Here is a 23,824-nt window from a genome sequence, read left to right on the forward strand (position 1 = left end):
CAGAGTTTCCGCATTCAGACACAGGACTGACGGACAGGCAGATGGGAGAATGAGGTGGTATAGACAGAGGCCTCAGTGCTGTGCAGAGCAAGCTGGCAATAAAACGGGTTCTCGTGACTATGAGTTTAGTTCCGTGTTAACTGATCTTCTGTATTTTAATGATTGGGGATCCATTCGTTCCTCAGTTACAAAATACCGTTCAAGTCCAGCTTTCTTTGAAGAATCTTGATGTCCAGAGAAAGCTTGCTGCCCACACAGATGAGCTGAGAAGTCGACCAACGGGCTCAGGTTCTGACTTTGCCACTTACTGTGCCTCAGTTTCCTCTCTGGTAAACGGGGACAAGGAGGGTCCCTGACTCACAGAGTTGTTAGGACCTTGTGTTATTTTGTATAAAGTGCTTAAACCCAAGCCTGCTCCTATAGAAAGGTCTTAAGAACCGTTAATCACAGAAAGCACGGATTCACTGTAGCATCCAGAGCCGCCGACGCCTGGGGGCTGATGGAACTTAGAGCTCATCTGATGTAGCCAGCTTTTGTGTTTATCTGTGGTTCCAGCACCCAGCCTCCGATGGCTTTTCCCCTCCCCACCACTGGAGCCAGCCTCGCCACGGGACCTGCTGCTGGAATGGGTCCCGCTTTGACCCCACCGTTTCCCGCGGCTGCCCCGCCCCCCAGGCCTGTCACCCCAGCGGGGTATGGTGGGTACCAGCTCCACTCCAGCCAGCCCCAGGACCCTGCCCCGGCACACACCATGGCTCCCTCCTACCAGGTATCAGCCTGGCCTTTCTTTGACTAGCGCCGGATAACACTGAGGGGCATGTGCAGTGGGCGCCCCTTACGGGCAGACAGACGGGGACACAGACTTACCTTCCGGATCTCGTCCCTGCCCCTGACAATGAGCAGGGAATGAGCTTGTGCTCATCGGGCACTTCTGGTGCTCATGATGCCATCTTTCCCTCCCCGAGCTCTGGGCCTAGAGATCTGGCCTCTGCATTGCCGCTTGGAATTGCCAACGTGTCCCATGCTGGACATGGTCCAATCCCCCTGAGCCTCTGCCACCCACCGCTGGTACCCCCTAATGTCAGTGGATGGACCACAGGCTGCCCACCTAGCAGAGCTCACATTATCTGGTTCCACCTTCTTCCTCCCTTTTCTTCCCGCCCTCTGGTCTCTGGCAAGCCCACCAGCTGACTCCATGTGGGGGCCTCTGCATCTGGCTGACCCTGCTGGGAACCCGGCCCCCAACGTCTTCACCTCCTGCCTTCCCTGTACCGCTCCTCCTCCGAGGAGCCGTCTCCAAGCTAGGCATTCCGCAGAGCACTTCTGCGCTCAGATGTTAACATTTCCACGAGGGCGGCCGCATCCATGTCACCGGTTACTGTGTCCCCAGCTCCTGAAATGGCCTGGCTTAGAGCGGGAGCTCAGGAACCGTGTGAACGCGCGCCACGTGTGGGGTGAGCAAGGGCACACCTTGCCGCTGCCCTGAGGGGCTTCCTCCCTGCTCTGTGTCGCTCTGGTAACCCCCTCGCAGGACAGTTACAGCTACGGACCGTCGACAGATGCGGGTAGCTACGGTAGCTTCGAGAACAAGCGGTATCACCTGCCTGCTGCCAGCCAGCCTCAGCTCCTGGCCATGGCCACGGCCTCAGCCTGCCAGCCAGGTGCGTCTCTGCAAGGAGCCACTGGGTCTACCCAGGGAGGAGCCCCCGCAGAGTCACACTTCAAACTTTCCGGATGCGTAGGAGGGCCGGGAGTCTCAGGGCTCTCTTCTCCAGCATGCCTGAAGGCTCCGCTGGGCGTTGGGCTGGTATAGGGGAGAGGGAGGGCGGGAAGGAAAGAGACCGAACTAAAAGGGGAGCCAACCAGTTTTATTCTGAGGAGGCTTTCCCAGGCGGGAAGGAGGTGAGTTCTGCTGAGGACTTGGAGTTTCAAGATGGGAGAGCATGGGGCTCTGGACTTGCAGGCGGTTGTGGCCAGTAGGGGCCTGGGGAGGCCAGTTGCCACGGTTACAGGGAGAACATGGCTCCTGCTGTCCACTGGGGGTTTGTGGCAAAGGGTGGCTTTGCAGAGAGGTTCTGCTTGCCCTCCAGGGACTAAAGGAACTCCTGTCCAGCGCAGTGGAGGGCACAGCCCAGTGCAGCCCCTGCAACCAGTGGCCACTGCCGAGGCAGGGCAGCCAGCCAGCGCCCTGGCCTTGAGCTACACCGAGAACTACCCCTACCCACTGGCGACCAGCGCTCTGCCCCTGGCCTCCGTCTCCACCCTGCCTTCCTACGCCCTGACCTCCTACAGCCCCACCTCTGCCCCGGACGCGGGTAAGACGCATTCCCGTGTGCACGCAGGCACAGGCTATGCCTCTCGTAGCGTCCTCAAAACCAACCCGTCTCCCTCTGTCTGGTTTTTCTCTCTGCTTCCTAGGACCAAGCTACCCGAGCTATGAAGCAGCGGCGCACTCGGCAGCCGGTCCTCAGTGTCCCCCACCGCTGCCCCTCCAGCTGCCACCGCCTCCCCAGCAGCCTCCGGGCTCCCTGTGGGGCGGCCCAGGAAGCAGTCCCAGGGCCAGGTCTGCCGGCAGCCTCTCTGGCAAGCTCCTGGCTCCCCGCAAGCTGCCGAAACCCAAGGGTGGCCCCAGGGAGCCTCCGCTTCACTACTGTGACGTCTGCAAGATCAGCTGCTCTGGTCCCCAGGTCAGCTGCCCTCCGCGCCCGCTGAGCAGGCCCAGAGGACCTTCCTGGGGACCCTGCTGCCCGCCTTGGGCTGGGAGAGCCCCATCCCCGACCTGGCTAACCGGACATCAGGGGTGTTGCCTACCCGAGAAGGCCTGTTATTAAACTGGCGGTGTCAAGTGCACGTCAGATGTGCCTTTCAGGCGTGCGTGCAGAGGACAGAAGGGCAGGCACGGCCGGACTGCTGGCGGCAGCAACGTGGTCTGGGGCTCCCCTTGCCGGAGTGGGCGGTGTGGTCAGAGCCCCTCCTCCGCGCGGCGATGGGTGCGGCAGGCGCAGTTCCAAGAGGCGCCTGGGGGTGGCGCGCCTTCGCTGCAGGGCGGCTCAAGCAGGGCCTCGGGTGGAGGGAAGCAAGCGTGGGCACGCGTGTGTGCGCGCTTGTTGTCTAAGGGAGATCCCCCAGCCACACTCACAGATCACCCAGCTAGTTCTCTGGAGAGGTCGTCAGACACCAGGGCTCCATGCTCCCAGAGAACCACGCGCTAGTGTTGTCGTCTTTTTAATACTCTGAGAGAAAGCTGGCGGGGTGCATAGACCCTGGGATCACAGGCTATCAGGGTGCATGGGGAGACCCCTCATCCAGCCCCCACTTACCTGGGGGGCCAAGGCCCTTTCCCGTCTCCTGCTGTCTCTACAGGCCTCTTGATCGAACCTCCTGTGCGCTCTTCCCGCTGAGACTCGCGCTCGTTAACGGGAGGTCTGTCTTTACTTCTCCACGTGATTTTTATTCTGTATCTCGGGGATTCTTGGTTCCTCTCACAGCTCAAACACAAGCCTCTGCTCCTAGTTCTAGACCCTTCAGGGCACTGTGTTGCGCGAGTGCGGATCGCTCCCCACGAAGGGGACACATGCGTGATGTGGGGTAGGATGGAACCCAGCCTCGTGCTGCCTGTCACCTGAGCAGGGGTCTGAGCTGTTCTCGGGGACAGCTGTGGTGACAGGGTTTGCCCGAGCGTGTCCCCACGCATGCAGCGTGCCTCAGAAATGAGAGCTCTCGTCGTTCCCAGCTTTTTGCTGAGGTTAATAGCACTCTTCAAACTGGAATTTTTACTGAGAAAGTTGTAGGTTCGCAGGCGGTTGTGAGTAATGACTCAGAGAGGTCCTTGTACCCCCTGGCCCAGCTTCCCCACTGCCATCAGTTGGCCAAACTGCAGCCAGTCTCCCAGCCAGGGTGTTGACATTGATCAAGCGTCCTTCTTCCTCACGTCTGCCACTTCACCTGTCCCCACGGGCACGTGCGTGTGCGTCTTGTTCTGTGTGAACTCACTTGGCCGTGTGGCCTCCGGGCGAGCCCTGCGGGGCCAGGGGGAGCCCTCGGACCTGCAGGAGCACCGGGCAGGCCTCTTCCCAGCGCGCCTCCCTGCTTTTTCTCTCGTCACACCCTGAACACGTGTTTACGGTGGGGGGCCCCGTGGGGGGAAGACAGCCGCGAACGCTCCCTCTTACTTTGAGCTTAGGACCCTGCACAGCACCTTCTGCGGGTCGTCTCCTGCTGCCAACTGCGGCCTCTACCTCCACGTGCCAGGGGAAGGCCTGGGGCGCAGAACCGGGGACGTGGGACTGGAAATCAGACCACGGTTGGTCGAAGCTGTGTGGTTTAACTGGCGTGCATGTAGGATGTGGGCGGGAACTGCCCTACTCACTACACTTGCAGATGTTTCCTGTTAGCATCACTGGGTCTATCCTTCCAGGCTTTTCTCTGCCCCACAGGCTTTTACCTGGCGTGTGTGTGTGTGTGTGTGTGTGTGTTTCTGCACGCACGCTGTTGCTCAGGCAGATGTTCAAAAGTTTCCTGAATTCCAGCCAGTACCCCTCCGGCTCCTGTCCCTGCCTCCCGTCTGCCCCAGAACCACCACATGTCACTGGTCCATGTCACCAGGGCAGCCCGAGTCTTGGCATAGTCAGGGTGCATTGGTTGAGCTGACCCACTTGGAGCGTGTTTATTGCAGCCGGCCTCACCTTAAGGATTGCCAGAGAGGAGTGTGGGATGCCACTTAAGAGCTTGGTCACCTCGGGCACGGTGGTGTGGCATGCGCGGGCCTGTGACTCACGCACCCTCTCTCGCCCGGACCCCTCCGTGTGTTAGCCGCCTTCTGAAAAGGAGGTGTGCCCCGTGTGATTCAGGTAGCGGCTGTCTTCGTGTGGTTTCTGAGGTTAGATTCTGAAAAGCCAGCATTTTCCTTCCGAGTAGCCCCTGAAGCGAAAGCAGCTCATCCACTTTTAGAGAGAAAAAGAAACCTTCTGGGGTTCAGGCTGAGCTTCTGGCCCGTGGACTGGGTTTAACAAAGGCGCACCGAGCGTCCGGGCGGCTGGTGAGCGGAGGGAGGGGGGCGGCGGCCTGGGTCTCCCCCGGGAGTGAACTGCGCGCACACCTCTCAGGCCGCTCTCGCTCTCTGCCTGCAGGCCTACCGCGAGCACCTGGAGGGGCAGAAGCACAAAAAGAAAGAGGCGGCCCAGAAGACGGGCACCCAGGCCAGCGGTGGCCTGGGCAGGGTGCCAGCGCGGCTGGGCTGTGGCCTCTGTGCCGTGTGGTGCCCGGGGCCGGATGCCTACGCCGCTCACATCCGGGGCGCCAGGCACCAGAAGGTAGGAGCCCTCCCAGGCCCCCGGCATCGAGGGGGCCGCAAACGACAGGAAGCTCTTCCTGTGGGGCCCATGCTGTTCCATTCCTCAGAATATTACAGAAGTCTCACCCGCCCCCTGGGCCAATGGTGAGGGGGGGCTTGTTCCCAGACTGCAGGGGAAACCTTAGGTATTTACACGTTTGTAGAAACAAGAGTTTGTTGATGAGGTCAAACTGCACGGTCCCTTTGGGGTTCTGCTTTTTAAAAATTAAGCAGATCCAGGGCGCCTGGGTGGCTCAGATGGTTGGGCGTCTGCCTTCGGCTCAGGTCATGATCCCAGGGTCCTGGGATCGAGTCCCGCATCGGGCTCCCCGCTCAGCAAGGAGCCTGCTTCTCCCTCTGCGTCTCTCTCTCTGTGTCTCTCATGAATAAATAAATAAAATCTTTAAAAAAAAAAAAATTAAGCAGATCCAATTCAGTTAATACAATTCAAACAGTAAGGTTTCATGTCAATTTTGATAGTGTTTTAATTGATAGGGAATAATTTAATATCCGTGCTTTTCATATTGATTGTTGATAGCAATCAACATTTTCTGTGGCCTTAAAAGTGCCTGTCTTATGTCAGCTCATGGAGAAACTTGATGGGATCCCCCACCCGAGAGAAGGTAGGGAGACCCCCATCTCTCTCCCCGGGGCCTGCCCTTGCCGTGCTCCAGAGGGAGCTTTGCGAAAAGCAGCAGCCCTTCCCAAATGGTATTGATAACCTGCAAGATAATGCTCTCTTGGGGGGCAGTGTGCGCTGCAGGCAGGAGGAGTGCCTGGCAGGACACCAGCTTCTCCCATGTAGTCACCAGCAGGACAATTAGGAAGGCCCCTGTCTCGTGGCCCCACACAGAACCTCCTCCCGGTGCCCAGGCCCACCTCCCTCCTGCCCCCAGGGCCTTTGCTTCTACCCTCCCCCGCGGCCAGCCCTCCTCCAGCTCCCCACTGCAGAGCTGGGCCACCCTCAGATCACCTGCCTGAGGACCTGTCTTCTCCCCTCCTTCGGCCCAGCTGGGGCAGGCTCTCGAAAGCTCGAGCAAATCCACAAAACCCACAAAGGCAAGAGCAGACATGTGGAGGAGGGGAAGTGAGCAGGTGGAGGAGAAGTGAGAAAAGGGGATGCACAGGCCTGGCCATGCAGGGGTGCAGGCAGGAGAACTGGGACCCAGGAAGAGTGGGCCGTTCTGGGGGCCGGGGAGAACCTGCAACCAGCTCTGGGTGGAGGCAGGTCTGAGCTGTGAGTGTCAGAGACTTGGAGCCTGAGAACAGGTCTGAGGTGCTTGTCCGGGAAGATGCTGCGGGCGGTGGGACGGTCCTTCCAATAAGTGCATTGAACGGGGCCTGGAAGCAGGAAGGATCTTCTAGAGGGAGTGATGCCTGGGAGCCAAGGGCATGCCGCTGGGGCCTGGGATGGGACCGGCATCCTCCCTCCCACAGGTTGCCAGCCCCCTCCACCCACCACGTGCTCTTCCTGCCTCTTTTTTTTTTTTTTTTAAGATTTTATTTATTTATTTGCGAGAGAGAATGAGAGACAAAGAGCATGAGAGGGAGGAGGGTCAGAGGGAGAAGCAGACTCCCTGCCGAGCAGGGAGCCCGATGCGGGACTCGATCCCGGGACTCCAGGATCATGACCTGAGCCGAAGGCAGTCGCTTAACCGACTGAGCCACCCAGGCGCCCCCTCTTCCTGCCTCTTGAGGAAGTCTGATCAGGCTCGGTGGTGGCCCTGACAGGGGGCCTGGGTCTGTTCCAGGTCTTGAAGGTGCACCCTGAGTTGGGGAAGCCCATCCCTACCAGTGAACCAGTGCTGGGGGACTCCAGCTCAGCCCAGGCCACCTGCACCAGCAAGCCGGCCCCCGTCGCCACGGAGAGTCCCCCCCTGGCCTCTGCTAAGCCCACAGCCCCTGCTGGCCCCGGCGTGTGCGCCCTGAGCAAGCCAGCGCTGGCCAGGAGCGTGGGTACGTGTCACAGCCCCACGCCCACGCTCTGACTCGTTCCTCCTGCTGGGATCTCAAAGAAGCACTTGACCTGTTAACTGTGGGCATGCGTCAGAGCCGTCACTTCTCTCTAGAGGGGCTAAGCCCTGGATGGAGGGTGGGGATGGTGAGAGGCACGCCTTCTCTCCCACATTCTGGCCACCTCAGGCCACACCCTTGGGAAGCGTGGGCAGAGCCCGTAGTCCGGTGGCAGCATGACTCACGCCCCAGTGCTCAGGGTGAACATGTGCTCAGGGCTCCGATGAGTTATGTGGGTCTCAGGAAATTGAGGGGGGCTCCTTGGCCCCCCCCCTGCAGCCCCATCTCCCCTGTGTGTGGCCTGCCTGGTGACGCGGATTGGGTGGCAACAGCTAGGGTCCGTGGGAGACACTCCGCTGACTGCTTTGCGGCATTCCTGATTTGCCCTCCGCGACTCTTTTCTGGAAAGTAGGTTCTGTCGTAATCCCGGTTTGCAGAGGGACAGCCAGAGGTGAGGCAAGGTCACGTACCTGGCCCTGGGCCACCTCATCCGTAGTGGAGGTGGGATTCAGACCCAGGGCCATCCCACGGGCTCTGCTCTCCACCACTGAGCTTTGCCCAGGAAGGGGAGGAGGATTTATTTTGAGCCTCAGCTGCACTGTGTTTTGAATCACCACATGATATTGAACTCCAAACCAGAGAGCAGTGTGGTAACAGAGACCCGTCTCCCCTCTGGCGCCCAGTGAATTTGCTGGGGGGCTAGCTTGACCATGACCCCGGGTCCACCTGGAAGTCCATCTTCGGCTACCTAGGGGCTGCAGAGTGGTGCGGCCACGGCTCCTCCACGAGGGGCCTGCCACCGGGGCCTCCCCGTGGACGTGTTCAGGTGGGCACCAACTGCTGCGTGGGCCTGGTGCTCTCAGCTGCGACCCAAGCTGGCACGGAAGGGGTCTTTCAGGACCGGGAATCTGACTGATGTCACAAGGGGGTGAATGCGCAGTGGGAGACCTTGGTTTGCATCGCATTCCACACTTGATGCGGGCCCTGGTTTCTGGCTGGAGCAGGTCATGAGCAGCCCAGCTTTTCCTTCCAGGGCCTTCCAAGCCTCAGGTGGCGAGCAGCAGGGCCCCAAAGGGCAAACGGGCACACCCCGCACCAGATGGGCCCAGAGATCCGCCCGCCAGAGGAGACTCTGCAGAAGCTTCTGGAAGCTGTGATGCGCAGCCAGTGGGCCCAGACTATGTGGAAGAGGTAACTGCCAGGCCGCTGCCGTGCCCTGGGCCGTCGGCGTGTACCCTGCTCCCCCTCTAGGCTGTGGTGAAGGACTCCAGCAGGGCTCAGGCTTCAAGAGCGCGCCCCGGGTCTCCATCTGAGATGTACACACCTGTCCACGGGCAGTCCACAGTGAGCCGTAACGTCTTGCGGAACTCACTGGAAGGTCCAGGCACCGGGTTTCAGATCTTAGAAGGAAGGCCTGAGACAGACAGAGGCACGGGATCCTGGGCATCAGGAGCCGGTGTGCAACCTCCGTGGGCACCGCCCCTATGCCCGGAGCCTGCAAGGCCTGCCTGGAACAGCTTCTAGAACCAGATTTGGAAGCGCCTCCCCTGGCCGCTTCCCTAGTTCTCAGGCTCCCCCTCAGTGGCTGAAAGGAAGTGTGAGCATTAGCGTGTTTTCTGGTTTTGACCCGTGAAAAGTTGCCACCCCAGATAGGAGGCCTGCCTAGGCAGCCCTGGCATTTCGGAGTTGAGGAGACGATCAGGTGCATAAAAGCCTCAGGAAGCACAGCAGGGCCTGTGACGGGTGGAACTCAGGACGGAACAGAGGCAGGGGCTGTGCGGGACAGGCCATGGGTGTCCGCGCCCGGGGCGGGGAGGGGGTGGGGGGACGGGACAGGACAGTGGCCGAGGGCAGCCGGGGCACGGGAGGGTGCGTTGGTGACACGCCGGCTCCCCCGAAGCCCGCTTGGCAGGCAGGACGCCAGCACGCAGGCCTCCCGGGAAGGCTCGGTGCCCCCGAGGGGAGGAGGGTGCCCCTGCCCAGGGGCCAGACGCACCGCGTGGGCAGCGGCCAGCTCAGCGGGGCTCTGTGTCTCAGGTGCGCAACGAGGAAGGCAAGGTGGTCCGGTTCCAGTGCAGGCTGTGCGAGTGCAGTTTCGGCGACGCCACGGCCAGGGACACGCACGTGCGGGGACGGCGGCACTGGCTGCAGCACAAGGTGTGCGGGGCTGGGCGAGGGCGGCGGGGGCTGACCGGCCAGGCTTCCTCCCCGTGCCCCCGACAGGCGCTCCGGGCCCCGCGGGCCTGTCCCCCGTGTTCCCGCTGCCTGGAGCCTGCAGGAGACCCAGCACTAGCTGTGTTTCCCGTGGCGTCTCGGCTCTGGACCCGCTTGTTGCTGGAGGGGTCCCCGAGCACACGGAACAGGTTCACAGATGCAGCTGAGCCGGGGTGCGGGGGCAAGGGGGGAGCCTGGGGGCTGGAGGTCGTGACCCAGGGGCCGCTGCTGCGGCGGGGGCGCTGGGCTGTCCAGGCTGAGTGTCCCCTGGGAGCCGGTCCTCCGAGGAGCCGGGGTGACGGGTGCTGAGGCCTCCAGCACCAGCAGGGCCCTTGTCGGGGCGCACCACTACCCGCCCAGGGGGGTGGCCCGTGGGCCCTTCCACCCTGTGGGCTCCACCAGAGGAGGGGTGGTCGGCTGCCTTCCCCAGGCCTTCCCTCATAGGTTCGCGGGGCAGTGGGCACGTCATCACGCATGCACACCCCCCCTTTCTAGCTGCTGCATTGAGGTGTCGTTCACACGCCACACGACTCACCCACATAAAGGGTACGGTTTCATGGCTTTTACTACTGTGGATTCACAGAGCTGTGACCCTTACCTCTCTAGTTCCAGAATATTCCATCTCCCCAAAGTGAAGCCCCATCCCCATTAGCAGTCACCCCCACATACTGTCCCACGAGTCCCCTTCCCGTCCATGGATGAGCCTGTTCTGGATGTTTCACATAAATGGACTCACACCCCGTGTGGCCTTCTGTGTCTGGATCCCTCCCTGAGCGTCGTGGGCTCGGGGTCCGTCCCCGGGGCCGCGCGTGTGGGCGCCTCGCTCCTGCTTGTGGCCGAGGGACGCTCCAGTGCATGGGGGACACATTGTGTGTATCGGTCCATCCGTCGATGGACCCGTGGACCATTGCCAGCAGTGAATGGTCCCTGGACAGCACTGCGCCTTGTGAATGATGAAGGAAGCACCATAAACTACGTTCAGCAAGAGAATCTGCAGTGCTATTGAAAACGCGGATTGCTGGATTTCACGCAGATGGTGTTTCCCGAGTTAGCTCGCTTAGAAATACGCACTTGGCGTTGGCTCTGCCGCGACCCATCCGTGGTCAGTGAGGGTGTCTCACGGTGGGGCCGAATTTCCTTCTTCCCTGGCTGCGCACGCATCGCGGCCGTGCTCCCCGTGGAAGCTCCCTGTTTTGTGGCGCCCGGGTCCCGAGTGTTAGGACTCTGGGGGATGGAGCCCCGACTGTTGAGTCAGCCCGCAGAAGGGTGTGGCCGTGGGGGCTCCTGGGGCTCCTGGCACTTGTCGAAATGAAGGTCTCCCTTCTCACAGCCCTTCCTGCCCTTTCCAGAAAAAGGTGGACCCTGACCTCCCGTTTGCGGTGAAGCCCAGCCACAGAGCTCGGAAGCTGCTGGAGGCCAGGCTGAGGAAGCAGAGGCAGCTGACCAGGAAGCGGCTCGAGGAGATGCGGTGCTGGTACGCGGGGTCCCTGCTGGGGTCCCTGCCAGGCCGCCCTCACTCCCCGAACACCCTCTGCTCGCTTTCGGGTGCAGGGACCCAGGGGCTCACCCCTGCAATGTGGCCACGGGACACTGCCCTTGGGGGGAGACGGTCACGCTGAGGACCTGTGTGTCACATAACATAAACATAGGACAGCACAGTCCCCGCAACCATGGGCAGGCGCTCTGGGCCCCCATTCACAGGGATGCCCTGGGTCTCCATGCACCCTGACCCCAGTGTTCCCTTGACCCCTGGTGTCCCTTGACCTCCTGTGTGTCCTTGACGTATGTTCTCTGACCCCAGTGTCCCCCTGACCTCCTGTGTCTATCTTACCCCCAGTGTCCCCTGACCTCTGGTGTTCCCCTGATCTCTGGTCTCCCCTAAACCTTAGTGTTCCTTGTGTTCCCCTGACCCTGGTGTCCCCTGACCACCCACACATTTGTCATGTCCTCTTCCACCCCTTGGAGCAATTTAAAAGCGTTTTCTGACATGGTGTCTGATTGATGGAGGATCCGGGCAGTGTCGGAGCTGGGGAACAAAGCCTAGGACAGACCCAGGGCTGTAGCTGTCCCCTCCTTCCCCACCTGTTGCCCTTGGCCTCTGTCCTCTAGGCCCACCTCGCCTCAGTCTCCCTGGCCCATGGCGGGCATGGGTGCAGGACCCGTGTCCTGGGCTCTTGGGGCCCCGTCAGGCGGCGGCACCTCTCCCTGGTGGTCCTGGAGCCCCAGCCTTGCTCAGCCTCAGGACAAGGGGTGCTTCTGATGCCACAGCCCGGGGGTCCCACAGCCGCTTAGAGGAGCCTGTTTCCCTGGTTCCCTGCAGGCACGAGCAGCTGTGCAGGAGGCGACCGGAGGAGGGGCCCCAGGCCCCGGATGAGCACCCTGGACCCTCACCACCCGACCAGCACTCTCCTTCCCTCACGAGCAGGCCGGGGGCGCCTGCCAGCTCACCTCTGGTGGGTGGTGGCCTTGTCTTTGTGCCAAAATGCCTCCCTCGGTGGAGGCCCTGCGGGCGGGTGAGCTACTCGGGCCCTCGCTAGAAAGACCTGAATCCTCCAGGAGCGAGGAACACAACTTTGAACCAAGACCCCCGAGAGGTGCCCAGGGTTGGGAACTGGCAGGTCCTGCGGGCCATAGCCCAGCCCCAACACTGGTCACCAACAGGAACCCCGGGCCGGGGCCCCACTTCCCTGCGGAGCCCTCAGCGTCCGTCCGGGTAGGCCTGGCCCGGGGTTGGATGGGAGCCTTCCATTCCCACCTTGCTTGGGGGGAGAGCTGCAGAAATGTAAGGACATCACCGAAGGGGAGCCCACAGGCCCCACGCGGTCACACATCCTCACTGGTTCACTGCCTCGTGGGTCCCCATCCTTCTTTCGCCTGGCTCTTGCTATCCCTTGCCTGTCACCCCCAAAGCCAGCCTGACTCCGGGGCTCCCCAGGGCCCCCTGCTGCACGCGCCGCGCCTCAGCGGGGCTGACACTCACCCTGCCCCCTGCCCGCCGGGTGCCCGGGGCCCTTCAGCCTGCCCTTGACGAGCCCACCTTTCCCAGCAGCGTGCGCGGCGGCCGGAGTCCAGCAACGACCGGCACGTCTTGTATAAGCACGCCACCATCTACCCCACGGAGGAGGAGCTCCTGGCCGTGCAGAGGGCCGTGTCGCACTCGGAGCGTGCCCTCAAGCTGGTGTCCGACACGCTGGCCGAGGAGAACTCCGGAAGCCCAGAGCACGCGGGCGGTGAGCACAGGTAGTGGGGGTCACTCTGTTCCCAAGGCCCGGGCTGACTGAGCGGGGCAGGGAGGCCCCCCCGGGTGGAGGGTCAGGGTTCTGGACAGGACGTGGCTTGCAGGAGGGCAGAGGTGCCTCACCCTGATTGGCTTTGAGCTCTTCGAGGTCTCTGGGGCTTTCCAGCCTGCCACAGAACGTTCCCCAAATTGACATTTCCTATCGAAGATGCATCTAGAAATGTCCTTTACGAAGGGTGAACCAGTCTGTTTCTCATCTGTGAAATGGAGATTAAGGGTGATTCTGACCCGTCCCCTTCCTCCGGGGGCGGTGAGGGCCCCCTGAGCAGGAGATGCCACCAAGTGCCTGCGTGAGCCACTGTTCCAGGCGCCGTGACTGTCCGGGTGGGGAGGCCCCCCACCTGTGACCGGGAGGAAGTCCCCTTTTCCAAACCCTTTCTCTCTGGGTGGCTGCTTTGTCTCCTTGTTGAGAGGTTTGCATGATGCTGAAATACACCGTGGCACTTACCATCTCAGCCACGTTCGCGCGGACGGGCCAGGGGCACGGAGGACGCATGCGGGGGTGCGCCCATCACCACCGTCTGCCTCCAGGGCTCTTTCACCCCCTGATGTGGAGATCTGTCCTGTTAAATTCCCCACGCCCCTGCCCCCGCCCTGGCACCCACCACTGCACTTCCTGTCCCCGCGGCTCAGCCCGTCCCGGACACCGCACGCACAGGCAAGAGGGGTCCTGCAGCGTCCACCCGTTTGCGTCCGGCTGGTACCCCTCAGTAGCCTTTTATTACCGCAGTGTCTGCGCCCTGGGGGAGCGCACGTGTGCCCCTCGTGAGTGAGCTCCAGGGAGTCGTCCTGTCCCCTGGGCTCAAACCTATGGCCTCCCCTAGGAGAGTGCCCCTCCTCCACCCACGCGTGATAGAGAAGCAGGGGTGCACCCAGCTGCCCCCGGCACCCTTGCGCAAAATGGCAGAGTCCCGTTCCAGCTTGTCGCAAGTGTCGTGTGAGCACCTGCAGATTCGCGTGACCCCACGACAGCAGGTCAGCCTCCACGTGGTGCGTCTGGGCTCAAAAAACAAAGCTGACCTCGTTCTTTAAGCTTTCACATGACATTTACGTCAAATCGCATGTGAGGTCCTTTATTTTTCAAAGACACGGAAATGCGTTTTTTACAGAGCGTCATAGTGAACCGTCGCGTACTCAGTTGTGGCAAAGAGCGTGTTAGCACTGGGGGTTTTCGCTTACCGTGGAGGTTCTCTCCCACACAAGCTGACGGAACAGTGAAGCCCCACTGAGCGCCCAGTGCGGGTCCCTGGACCGTGGTCCCCTGTCCTACATGATCTCTTAGAAGGGAGCTGTCCGGGAGGCCAGGAGCCGGCCCTAAACAGCGAGGGCTCCTGTTTTGACTTCACAAAACCACAATGCCGTTATACTTCAACAGCGTCAGATAAGCAGGGTCCACAGAGATCAGACTGTGGGTTTAGGGCTGTTTGGTTTTACAGTGGGTGTGAATTGGGATCCAGATTGATTGACGAGCCTGAGTCTCTTTGTCTGCAGGCCCCCCTGCCACACATACCCCTGCCCTGCTGTCCTCTGCCCTCCCTGGTCCTCCCCCAAGTCCAGCCATCTCCCGTCTGCGTGTTGCTGGTGGCCTCCTGGCCCAGTCCTCTCGGGCAGCGCTAGGCTCTGGTGCACGTGGTCCAGAAACCAACAATAAATACACAAATGGGGACGCCTGGGTGGCTCAGTTGGTTAAGTGTCTTGAGTCTCCATCTCAGGGTCGTGAGTTCAAACCCCACGTTGGGCTCCTCGCTGGGCATGGAGCCTACCTAAAAAGAAATACATAAGTGAATTTTTAAAAACCAGGGCCCCTCCTATCCCGAGGAGTGTCACAAAGCAAGCGGCAGTGGCTCCTGGAGCGGAGGGGGGACTTGCTGAGCGTGTCCAGGCAGAGGGCCTGGCGAGGGAAGCAGCCTCGTGGGCTGGAGCACTGGGACCAAGGGAGGCTGCGGGTCGGGCTGGGAGAAACTGGGGTGTCCCCCACCCCCCCACCTGCAGAGGGGCAGCACCGGGAGGGGACATGTCGAGGCAGAGGCAGTCAAGCTGGCCTGGGCTTCAGAGGGGTGAGCGAGCAGGGACCCGAGTCAGGACGCTGCAGGGCGGGGCACCGCCAGGCTCGGGACGTGGGCTGGAGGCGAGAGGGCAGGCTCCCAGCAGAGCACCTGCACGGGCCTCCCAGCCAAGGAGCTGAGGTGGGGGGCACAGTGACCCCAGAGACACTCGGGAGGGACACAGAGCCCAGGGCCCCTGCGGGCGGATCCAGCTGGCTGAGGACCAGGGGCCACGGGGATGGCCATTGGTGGCCTTCCTCAGAATGCACATTATCAGGAAGGAGTAACCGCCAGCCCTTACTGAGCACGCAACTTGGTGGGCTTGTTCCCAGGGGCACGTGCCCATTTCACAGATGCGGAAGCTGAGGCGGAGGCCCGGCAAGGAGCCCGTCAGCACAGGAGTCGGGGACCCTGGTGGCAGCCCCTTCTCGTGACCCCCTTCCCCTGTGGGTCTCACACGTTTGTGGGCTTGTCTTCACAGCGGCGGCTCGTCCTCAGCTCGGGTCCTGAAGGGCGTGATGCGGGTCGGCCTCCTGGCGAAGGGCCTGCTCCTGCGGGGAGACAGGACGGTGCGGCTGGCCCTGCTCTGCTTGCAGAAGCCCACGCGCGCCCTCCTGCAGAGAGTCTCCGAGCAGCTGCCCCGGCAGCTCCCGGTAAGCGGGTAAGCGCCGTGGCCCCCGCGTGCGGCCCCCAGACGGGATGGCTTTGTTCCCCCGCGGTTCTAAGAAACAAGAGACGTGGCTGTTGGACCCAGACCAGGTTGTTTTTATAAAAAAGTTGATGAGAGGGGGAACTTCGGGGTTCCTTTATAAAGTGAATTTAGGGTAAAACTCAGAAATGACGTAACTGTCCCGTCACTACGGATGGTGACTTACTAGCCGTTACAGGGGTGAGTGGAGCCGAGCACTGCACAAGGCCCTTGGTGGTGGGGAGTCGAGAGCGGCCCTGTGAAAACCTGTTTGGAGGGGCGCCTGGGTGGCTCAGTCGTTAGGCGTCTGCCTTCGGCTCAGGTCACGATCCCGGGGTCCTGGGATCGAGCCCCGCATCGGGCTCCTGTCCCGCGGGAAGCCTGCTTCTCCCTCTCCCACTCCCCCTGCTTGTTTCTCTCTCTCACTGTCAAATAAATAAAAAATCTTTAAAAAAAAAAAAAAGAAAACCCGTTTGGGGACAGCGGGAGGCTGCCTGGGCTCCTCTCTGGACTGTCATGGGACGTTCTCATCAGAGACCTTGATTGGGGGAGGATTGAGATGATCTCAGGTTAAAAAAGTCCGATCCTGGGGTGGAGGGGGTCTCTTTCCTGGTGAGTCTGTCTCTGCTCCCGGGAGAATCCAGCACTGGGGGCTGCACAGACCCAGGCCCACCCTCCGGGGCCCCCACTCTGGTCACGAGCAAGCAGAAGAGCAAGTGGATGTCCTGTGTGCTGTTTGTGAAGAAATGAAAGTCAGAGGCCAAGGAGGGAGCACCGGCAGGGAGGGGGGAGGCGTGCATCCCGACAGGGGAGGCCTTGAAAGATGGGGGAACAGTGTTCCACGTAGAAGGACCTGCATCTGCAGCGGCCGAGCGGCAGGAGGCCTGGGGGCGGCACAAGGGGGCCTAGATCACACCAGGCCTGAAGGCCATACAAGCAGGTAGGCCTGCGTTCTCAGGGAAGTGGGAAGACAGGAGGGTTTTGAGCAGAGGAGTGACAGTGCCGCTTGGTTGATTTAAATACTCATTTCCATGGCTCAGTCGGTTAAGCCTCAAACTCTTGATACAGGCTCAGGCCATGATCTTGGGGTCAGGGGATCGAGCCCCATGACAGGCTCTGTGCTCAGTGGGGAGTCTGCTTGAGGTTCTCTCTCTCCCTCTCCCTCCTCCTCTGCTCCTCCCCACCCACCCCCACTCTCACAGATGAACGCACACGCTCTTTCTCTCTCAGATAAATAAATTTTTAAATAAACCAGTAAACACCTGTTTCCTTCACACCCATGACACAGTGGTTTCCTGCCAGCTCTTGCAGGGGCACAGGCATGGCTCAGATGCAGGCTCACGAAGACAGCCCAGGCTGTGGGTGAGCGGGCAGTGCACCCCACCCCAGCGCCATGGACAGGGCCGCCCGCAGGGGCCCCCTCAGGAGGAGGCCCTGGACGGGACTGGGTAGCAGGCAGGAGGAAGGTGTGATTCAGGCATCAGGCGTGCATGCAGGTGGCGTCAGAGGATGCTGGGTGCTGGGTGCACATCTCCGTGCTGCAGGCCCCAGGCACCCTGAGGCAGGCCTGGGGCTCTCCGGGCCCCGCACGAAGATGTGAAGCAGCATGAAGTCCAGGGAGGTGAGGGGGAAGCATTTGAACCCCCGTGCCGGCCAGGTGGGGGAAGACCGCTTAGCCGGGGCAGAGAGCATTTCTAGGGGTGCAGAGACAGCTGCCTGAAGCTCCGCGCAGCTCGGGGGAGCCCTGGCCAGACGTCTCAGGGACTTCAAAACAAGGCGAGGGACGCTGTAAGGCTTCTACCAGGCAGTGGGCACTGCACCAAACCCGCATCCGTTATGAAGTCTCCCCCGAGGGCCTGCCTGTGAGGGTGACCCGCTCAGGGTACCCCCCAGGGAGGGGCGGGGGCCGTGCCTGGGCCCCTGTGGCAGGCAGGGGGTGGCGACCAGAGCCAGAGGGGGCCTGGGTCTTGTCTGGAACCTGAACACCGAATGGGTTCTCCCTGTTCTCCCCTGGTGTGCCAAACCGTAGCATGTTCGAGACCCGCTGAAGGATCTTGCTGTTTTCAATTAGCGCCCCTTGGGTCCAACTTCATGTGCATATTTAAGGAACATCATTGTGTTGTGTGGCCGACGAGCATTTCACTGCTGTTCGTCTATAACTTGAGGGGCCCTTCTGTGTAGTTGGACATTCAGGTCGTTTCCAGCGAGAAGGTGACCTCATACGCACGTGAGAGCTTATCCCAGGGGCAGAATTGCTGGCCAAATACGTGAGACCAGATGTTTCTGGTAAATGTTGCCAGGTCAGCCTCCCCCAGCAGTTTATAGATGCCCGGGTTTGCCAGCCCGGCTGTGCTTCACACTTCTTGAGGTCTGTGCTCCCAGGTGATGATGGTACCTCGTCAGTTTTAATTTCCTTCTTTCTTACCACGGGAGTAATCTTTGTTGTTGCGTAAAGAGAGTCATTTCTGTCTCTTTTCTGCAAGCTACCTGTTATGTCACTCACCAGTTTGTTTTTCTAATTGGATTGCTGGTCTTGTTGAGCTGCAGGCATTCTTTACATATGAAGGCACCTACATGCCGGGTCTGTTATCCGTACGCGCTGCTACGTAGGTGCACTCCCGCAGGCCAGGGGCTACGTCTCCGTCCCTTGGCGGTTCCAGGCGCCCAGCACGGGGCCCAGCACTCGGCCACATCCTTGCTTCTCAGCCAGGGTGACATGGACTCGTGTTGCATTTGCACCTCATAGATGGTGACAGAAGACAAGTACGAGGTCTCCTCTGACTCCGAAGACATCATCATCATTTCCTCCTGCGAGGAGCCCAGGATGAGGGTCACTGTGTCCCTCACCTCGCCCCTGATGCGGGAGGACCCTTCCCCAGACCAAGGTGCGGCCAGACCCTTCTCTCCCGCCCCACGCCCTGCGCCCCCTGGTGGCTGAGGGCAGCATCTGCCCGTGTGCTGAGTGGGGTGGGGGCCACGGCCGACGACCTTCTGGCACTTCGGTGAGCCCTGGATGCCACCGTCAGAGAAGAGCTGGGCGTCGGGGCGGCCGCCGACAGAGCCCAGGCTGTGGTGCGCTCTGGGGCACCCACCTCGGGCGCGCAGCACCGTCATCCTCCCCTCGCCTCCGGGCCAGCATAGGCTCCTGCTCTCCACCCAGGGAGACCGGCTGGGCCGGGTCCCCGGGGCTCGGGTGATTCCTTGTGTTTGTGTAGCCGGGGCCGCAGCCGACTCCGCGGGTTGCAAAGCCTCTCGTGTGGGACGTGGGGGCTCAGGGGACTTGAGGCGGGTTGGCATCGCCGGAGGGAGTGGGCAGGGTGCTGGGCCAGGCCCGCGGGCAGCGAGGGGCTCGAGTCACGGCCACGTGGTGAAGGCCAGCTTCCAGGAACGCACTGCGGGCCTCTGGGAGCCACAGAACCTCCCGGAACAGCCCCGCGACTGTCTTCCAAGCTCCAGTCATTCTCGAACCTCCGTCACGATTGTTTTGTCATAGCAGAGGGCCACCGTCTAACGTTCTTTAAATCAGTTCATTTTTGTCACTTACGTTTTTTAAGAGTGGCACCCTTGAACTGTTGGTGGAAAACAGTACCAGTTGTCATGGTCGTCTAAGAAACACGGGAGATAAAACCACATCATTAAATTCTAGCTGAAGGCCCCGCTGGGCTTTGCTCAGACTCACCAATGGGGCAGACTAGGCGCGTGGGCAAGTGTGAGCGCTCCGAGGCTGCTGAATGGGGCTGGCTGGAGGGGACCCCCGCGGTGTCCCCGCAGGGGGGTCCAGGCCCCGGCTGGCTGTCACCAGAGGGGAGCTTCGAAAGCCCCTCCTCGCAGACACACCCCTGCCGGCTCATCTCAGCCTGAAGGAGGGGTTGGCCCGCGACCCACGTGTGGGGACACTTATGCACAAGTGACACTCGGTCCCATCGCCTGACCTCTGTGATCGGGGGCCTCCTGGAGCCAGGAGGGGAGTGTGAGGCAGTAGTAAGAAGGCAGGAAAAGGCGCCTGAGTCTCTCCCGGACTCGGGGCTTTCGCCATCAATGAAGGCACCTGTTGGAGTCTGACCCACTTCCTCTCTTGTGGTTGATGCCCTTGTTAGTTTCTGGAAATGTGGCTTCATTCATAGTTTCCCACCTGAACTGTACTTGCTCACCAGGGGACCGCAGAGGGAGAGGATTTGCAGGGACGTGACTTCTCCGGTCCTCGCAGTGTCCTGGAGGAAAGACGGTCTGGAGCCCCATACCTTCCAGAGACCCGAGGGCCCAGGAAGGCGGGAGGAGGGGAAGGGGCTCTGTGCCCACACGCCCTTTCCTTCTAGAGGGAATGCAGGTGCCTCCGTCCGACCCAGGTGACGTCCTGAGCCCAGAGAAGTGCCTCCAGTCACTGGCTGCCCTCCGCCACGCCAAGTGGTTCCAGGTCAGGAGGCAGGGGTGCCGCGCGGGTTGGCCCGTGTCTCATGTCTCCCCGCCAAGCGCGAACCCGACACTCGTGTCGGGAACGTGAGCGGAGTGCTCGCTGCACCGGGGGTGGGGACGCCGTGGCCATGCAGCCACCCGATGGCGGGTACCAGGGGCTCCGAATTGGAACCGTTCAGGTGGCCTGGGCCCCTTTGGGCAGGGACTCCGCTCCCAGCTGCCATGCTTGAGGCCAGCCGGCCTGTGCGGGCCCCCGGAGTCCCTCCTGGGCCAGGCCCACGGCCCGAGCATCAGCCCTTGTGCCCCGGGCCTCGCGCACGTGGCTCCCTGAGCTGACGGTGTACTTTTTCCCCCCAAGGCTCGAGCCAGCGGCCTGCAGCCATGTGTGATTGTCCTCAGGGTCCTCCGTGACCTCTGCTGGCGTGTGCCCGCCTGGGGGGCCCTGCCACACTGGGTAAGGCAGCACCAGGTGGCCTCCACACCCTCACGGGCCTCATTTTGTCCAAGACAGATGCCCCCCTTCCCAGTGCTGGGCTTTCCGAAAGGGGTCCCCTTAAGCCTGAGCAGCCAGGAAAGGTAGATGCAGTGGGGGCGTCTCAGGGGTCCCTTGGGGACCGGGAAGAGGCCTGCTACGGAGCATAGCCTCATCTGACCGCCATCTTCTGAAACCCACACCTTGCAGACAGAACCAGGGAGCATGTGAAGGCAGGGGCGCCCAGGACACTGGCCTGGGGGCCACCTGGCACATCTCCTCCCTCTGATGGGGAGACCCCCCAGGGCTCTGACACCCCCCGGCAGTCAGCCTGAAGCCCATCGGGGGAAAAGGGAGAAGACAGATGCAGGGGCACCCATGCCCCCAAACCCCAAGTTGCCTGCCCTCTCTGGGGCACCCCCCAACACCTTTCTCTGGGATCACGCCATGTCTGTGCACCCGTTGGCGGGTCTGAGTCTGTCCCTCCCTCCTTTACTTTGGGGGACGCTTGCTTTGTATGTCAGTTCTGTGGGCAGCATGTCTCCCCCACCAAAGTCGGGCTCTTAGACAAGCAGACCCTTCCCACCCCGGCCCGGCCGCCCTGGGCCTTAGTCACAAGGGCCGTCTCCAAAACCAAGGGTTCTTGTGCCCCCCATCCCAGTCTCCACTTCCTGCCCCGTGTCCAGCAGGAACATCGATCTTGACACGACCCCCTTGTGGACGCGGGGTCCTCTCTGACGCCGAGAGGAGCTGTTTTCCTGTAAATCTAGAAGCACCCCCAAGATAGCACGCGTCCTGGTCCCGCCCGCAGGACACCCCCCCTGAGGCAGGGTGGCTTCCTGGGGAGGGGGGCATGCCAGAGCAGCCCAGTGGGTCATCGGGACCCCAGCTAAATGCACAAGGGTCACAGAGAGCGGTTCTTTTAACCCTCGGGACGCTGGCTCGCAGTGTTACTGTGCCCAGGATTTGCCGATGAGGAGTTGGGAGACGTGGAGAGTGAAGAAACCTGCGCTCAGCCAGGCCCCGAGGAGGCGGGAGGCGAGGCTCCAGGGATCCCCCTCCTCCGCAGAAATTGAAGGGTGGGTGGGCCTGAGGGAAGGAGCTCAGGGTCCCCTGGCGACCCCGCCCAGCCCGGCATTGCGGCCCTCGCTCCGGTTCGGGCGGGAGGCAGGCCCGCGTGCTGTCCCCCAAGGCACGGTGTCTCTCCTGTCCCCACCCGGCGCAGGCCATGGAGCTGCTGGTGGAGAAGGCTCTGAGCAGCGCGTCAGGGCCCCTCAGTCCTGGGGACGGCATGAGGCGTGTCCTGGAGTGTGTGGCCTCGGGGACACTCCTGACAGGTCAGTCCCGCCGGCCGAGGAGCCCAGAGACCCGCAGCGTGTGGCTTACACGCACTCGGGAGCACCGTCGAGGCAGACGGGAGGACGGGCCCGGACAGACGCACGCGCCCCAGTGGAGGCACGTGGATGCGCCCGCGGAGGAGAGCGGGGCGCGTGGGTTGGGGCAGGAGGGGGCCCGCCCTGGGGCAGCAGGGCCCTGGTTCTCGGGGGCCCACCCGCCCTTTCTGGAGAGCCCCGGGAATCTTGCCAAAGGAAACAGCCGCAACGCAGATAACGGGCTGTAGGCAGAGGTGTTCATGCGGCGTATTTTCCGCCGCCAAGGGAGACCCCGCACCGCCCCACAGTTGAGATGTCAGCTGTAGAAATGGGGTTTCCTGGTCGCTCTAGTGACAGGATGGTAGCAGGCTAAGAGCAGAAGCGATGCAGTGGGCCCGTCTGTGCGGTCACACGGCGCGCGGGGGGCGGGGACGGACCCCGTGGGACCCGCCTGGGCCCCTGCGTTGCCCCACGGCCGTGGCAGTCTCTCACCGGGGGCTCTCTCCTTTGCTGCCCCCACCTCCCCTCGCCAAGATGGGCCTGGGCTCCAGGATCCCTGCGAGAGAGACCAGAGGGACGCCCTCGGGTCCCTGACCCCCCAGCAGCGCGAGGACATCACGGCCAGTGCCCAGGTAGGACAGCCAGGCCCTGTGGCTCCACAGGTGGGGGCCGCCCCCTCCCCCTCTCCTTCCCTTTGCAGAGATGGGCGGCCTGAGGGTGACAGGACTGCCCCCGGGACCTTGCTGGCTGGAACTTTCCTGGGCGCCCCTCGGCCTCCTGCCCTGTGGTGTGAAAACACCCAGCTGTGGCCTCCAGCCCCACGCACCCCAGCAGAGCCCCTGGCTGTGGTTTCCTTTTAGCGGGCAAGTTTACTTAGATCTCCCAGCGGCCCAGAAACCACGCCAGGCCTGGCGCTTACGAATCGCCCCTAACAGGAAGCACCAAGTTGGTCAGGATCAGAGGCGAACAGGAGATGCAGGGTTCGGGGTCCCTGTAGAGAGGCCAGCAGGGGCCGATGCCCCGAGGGGCGTCCTGGCGGCGTCCTGCCATCCGCCGGCCCCAGCGAGCCCCCCACCTCTCTTCGCGCCTGAGTGTGTCCTGAGCTCCGAGTTGGGCTGTGGGCGCAGGGCGAGCTGGGGTGCCGTGCGGGGGGCACTGACCCGCTGTCTGCCCCCAGCACGCCCTGCGCTTGTTGGCGTTCCGGCAGATCCACGCGATCCTGGGCATGGAGCCTCTGCCGCCCCCCAGAAGCAGGCCCGGGCCGCGCTTCCGCAAGAGGCTGCGGGAGGCGGGTACGGCCCCCGAGGGCGACGTCCAGAGGAAGCAGGGCCGGCTGGGCGGAGAGGGGCCCGCGTGAGCAGCCTCACCCCTGCACGTGATTCCCTGGATTCATCCCGACAACGTTGGACTGTCGTGTTTTCCTTTCCAGGAAGGCTCCGTGGGTTTCTTTAAAAGCACTCGTGTTTAAATCCTCACGTTATCCTGGAGTGAGAGCCGCATGGGGCCACCCCCTCCCCACCCTGAGGCCCCCATGGCGGGGTAGAAGGTGGGGCACAGCGATGGTAAACCCTGGCATTTCTCGCTAGCTTTGCACTCGCCCGTGGCCTACTAAGCATGTGGGTTTCTGAGGCATTTCCTTTGGATGCCGCAGCTTTGCATGGACCCGAAGCCCTGCCAACCGACCCTTCTCGGCTGGGGAGGCAGGCCAGGGAGAGCTGGGGGGTAGAGGTAAGCCTGAGGGCACAGCCAGGCCAGGAGTGCCCCCTCCAGACCCCCAGCCTAGAGATCCCCCACCGCCAGAGGTCTGCAGGCCTGAGCTGGGCGGTGTCTCTCCAGCCCACGTCCACCCCCAGGGAGGGTGGTAGGGCCGAGTGGTGGTGAGGATGCAGGCTGGGCGCTCCCCTCGCCCCCCAGAGAGGTCTGTGACCCACAGTCGGCCCTGACCCCGTACCACTGAGTGCCTTCTAACACTGCTG

The 23,824-nt window shown here is 62.1% G+C and overlaps 1 protein-coding gene across 1 annotated transcript; it reads left to right on the forward strand.

Annotated features, from left to right (window-relative positions):
* Window positions 1–751: 751 nt before the first annotated feature.
* Window positions 752–23,317, forward strand: ZFR2 (zinc finger RNA binding protein 2). Its single transcript, XM_045902268.2, has 18 exons — window positions 752–769; window positions 1,532–1,661; window positions 2,091–2,315; window positions 2,419–2,687; window positions 5,130–5,312; window positions 7,084–7,288; window positions 8,358–8,536; window positions 9,383–9,502; window positions 10,909–11,033; window positions 11,880–12,012; window positions 12,606–12,799; window positions 15,384–15,555; window positions 18,337–18,475; window positions 19,907–20,004; window positions 20,362–20,457; window positions 21,701–21,812; window positions 22,383–22,480; window positions 23,026–23,317. The coding sequence occupies exons 1-18, from the start codon at window positions 752–754 to the stop codon at window positions 23,203–23,205; spliced, it is 2,676 nt and encodes an 891-aa protein (XP_045758224.2). The 3' UTR covers window positions 23,206–23,317.
* Window positions 23,318–23,824: the final 507 nt, after the last annotated feature.

The sequence above is a fragment of the Mirounga angustirostris genome, unplaced genomic scaffold, assembly GCF_029215605.1.
Source record: "Mirounga angustirostris isolate CCGP_5_RB_7025 unplaced genomic scaffold, mMirAng1.0.hap1 SCAF_1, whole genome shotgun sequence".
Lineage (NCBI taxonomy): Eukaryota > Metazoa > Chordata > Mammalia > Carnivora > Phocidae > Mirounga > Mirounga angustirostris.

Excerpts from the sequence above, each read along its gene's own strand:
- ZFR2 (XM_045902268.2), top strand. Across the intron at positions 12,013-12,605 it reads CGCCTGCCAGCTCACCTCTG|CAGCGTGCGCGGCGGCCGGA; the intron begins GTGGGTGGTGGC and ends CACCTTTCCCAG. Across the intron at positions 15,556-18,336 it reads AGCTGCCCCGGCAGCTCCCG|ATGGTGACAGAAGACAAGTA; the intron begins GTAAGCGGGTAA and ends TGCACCTCATAG.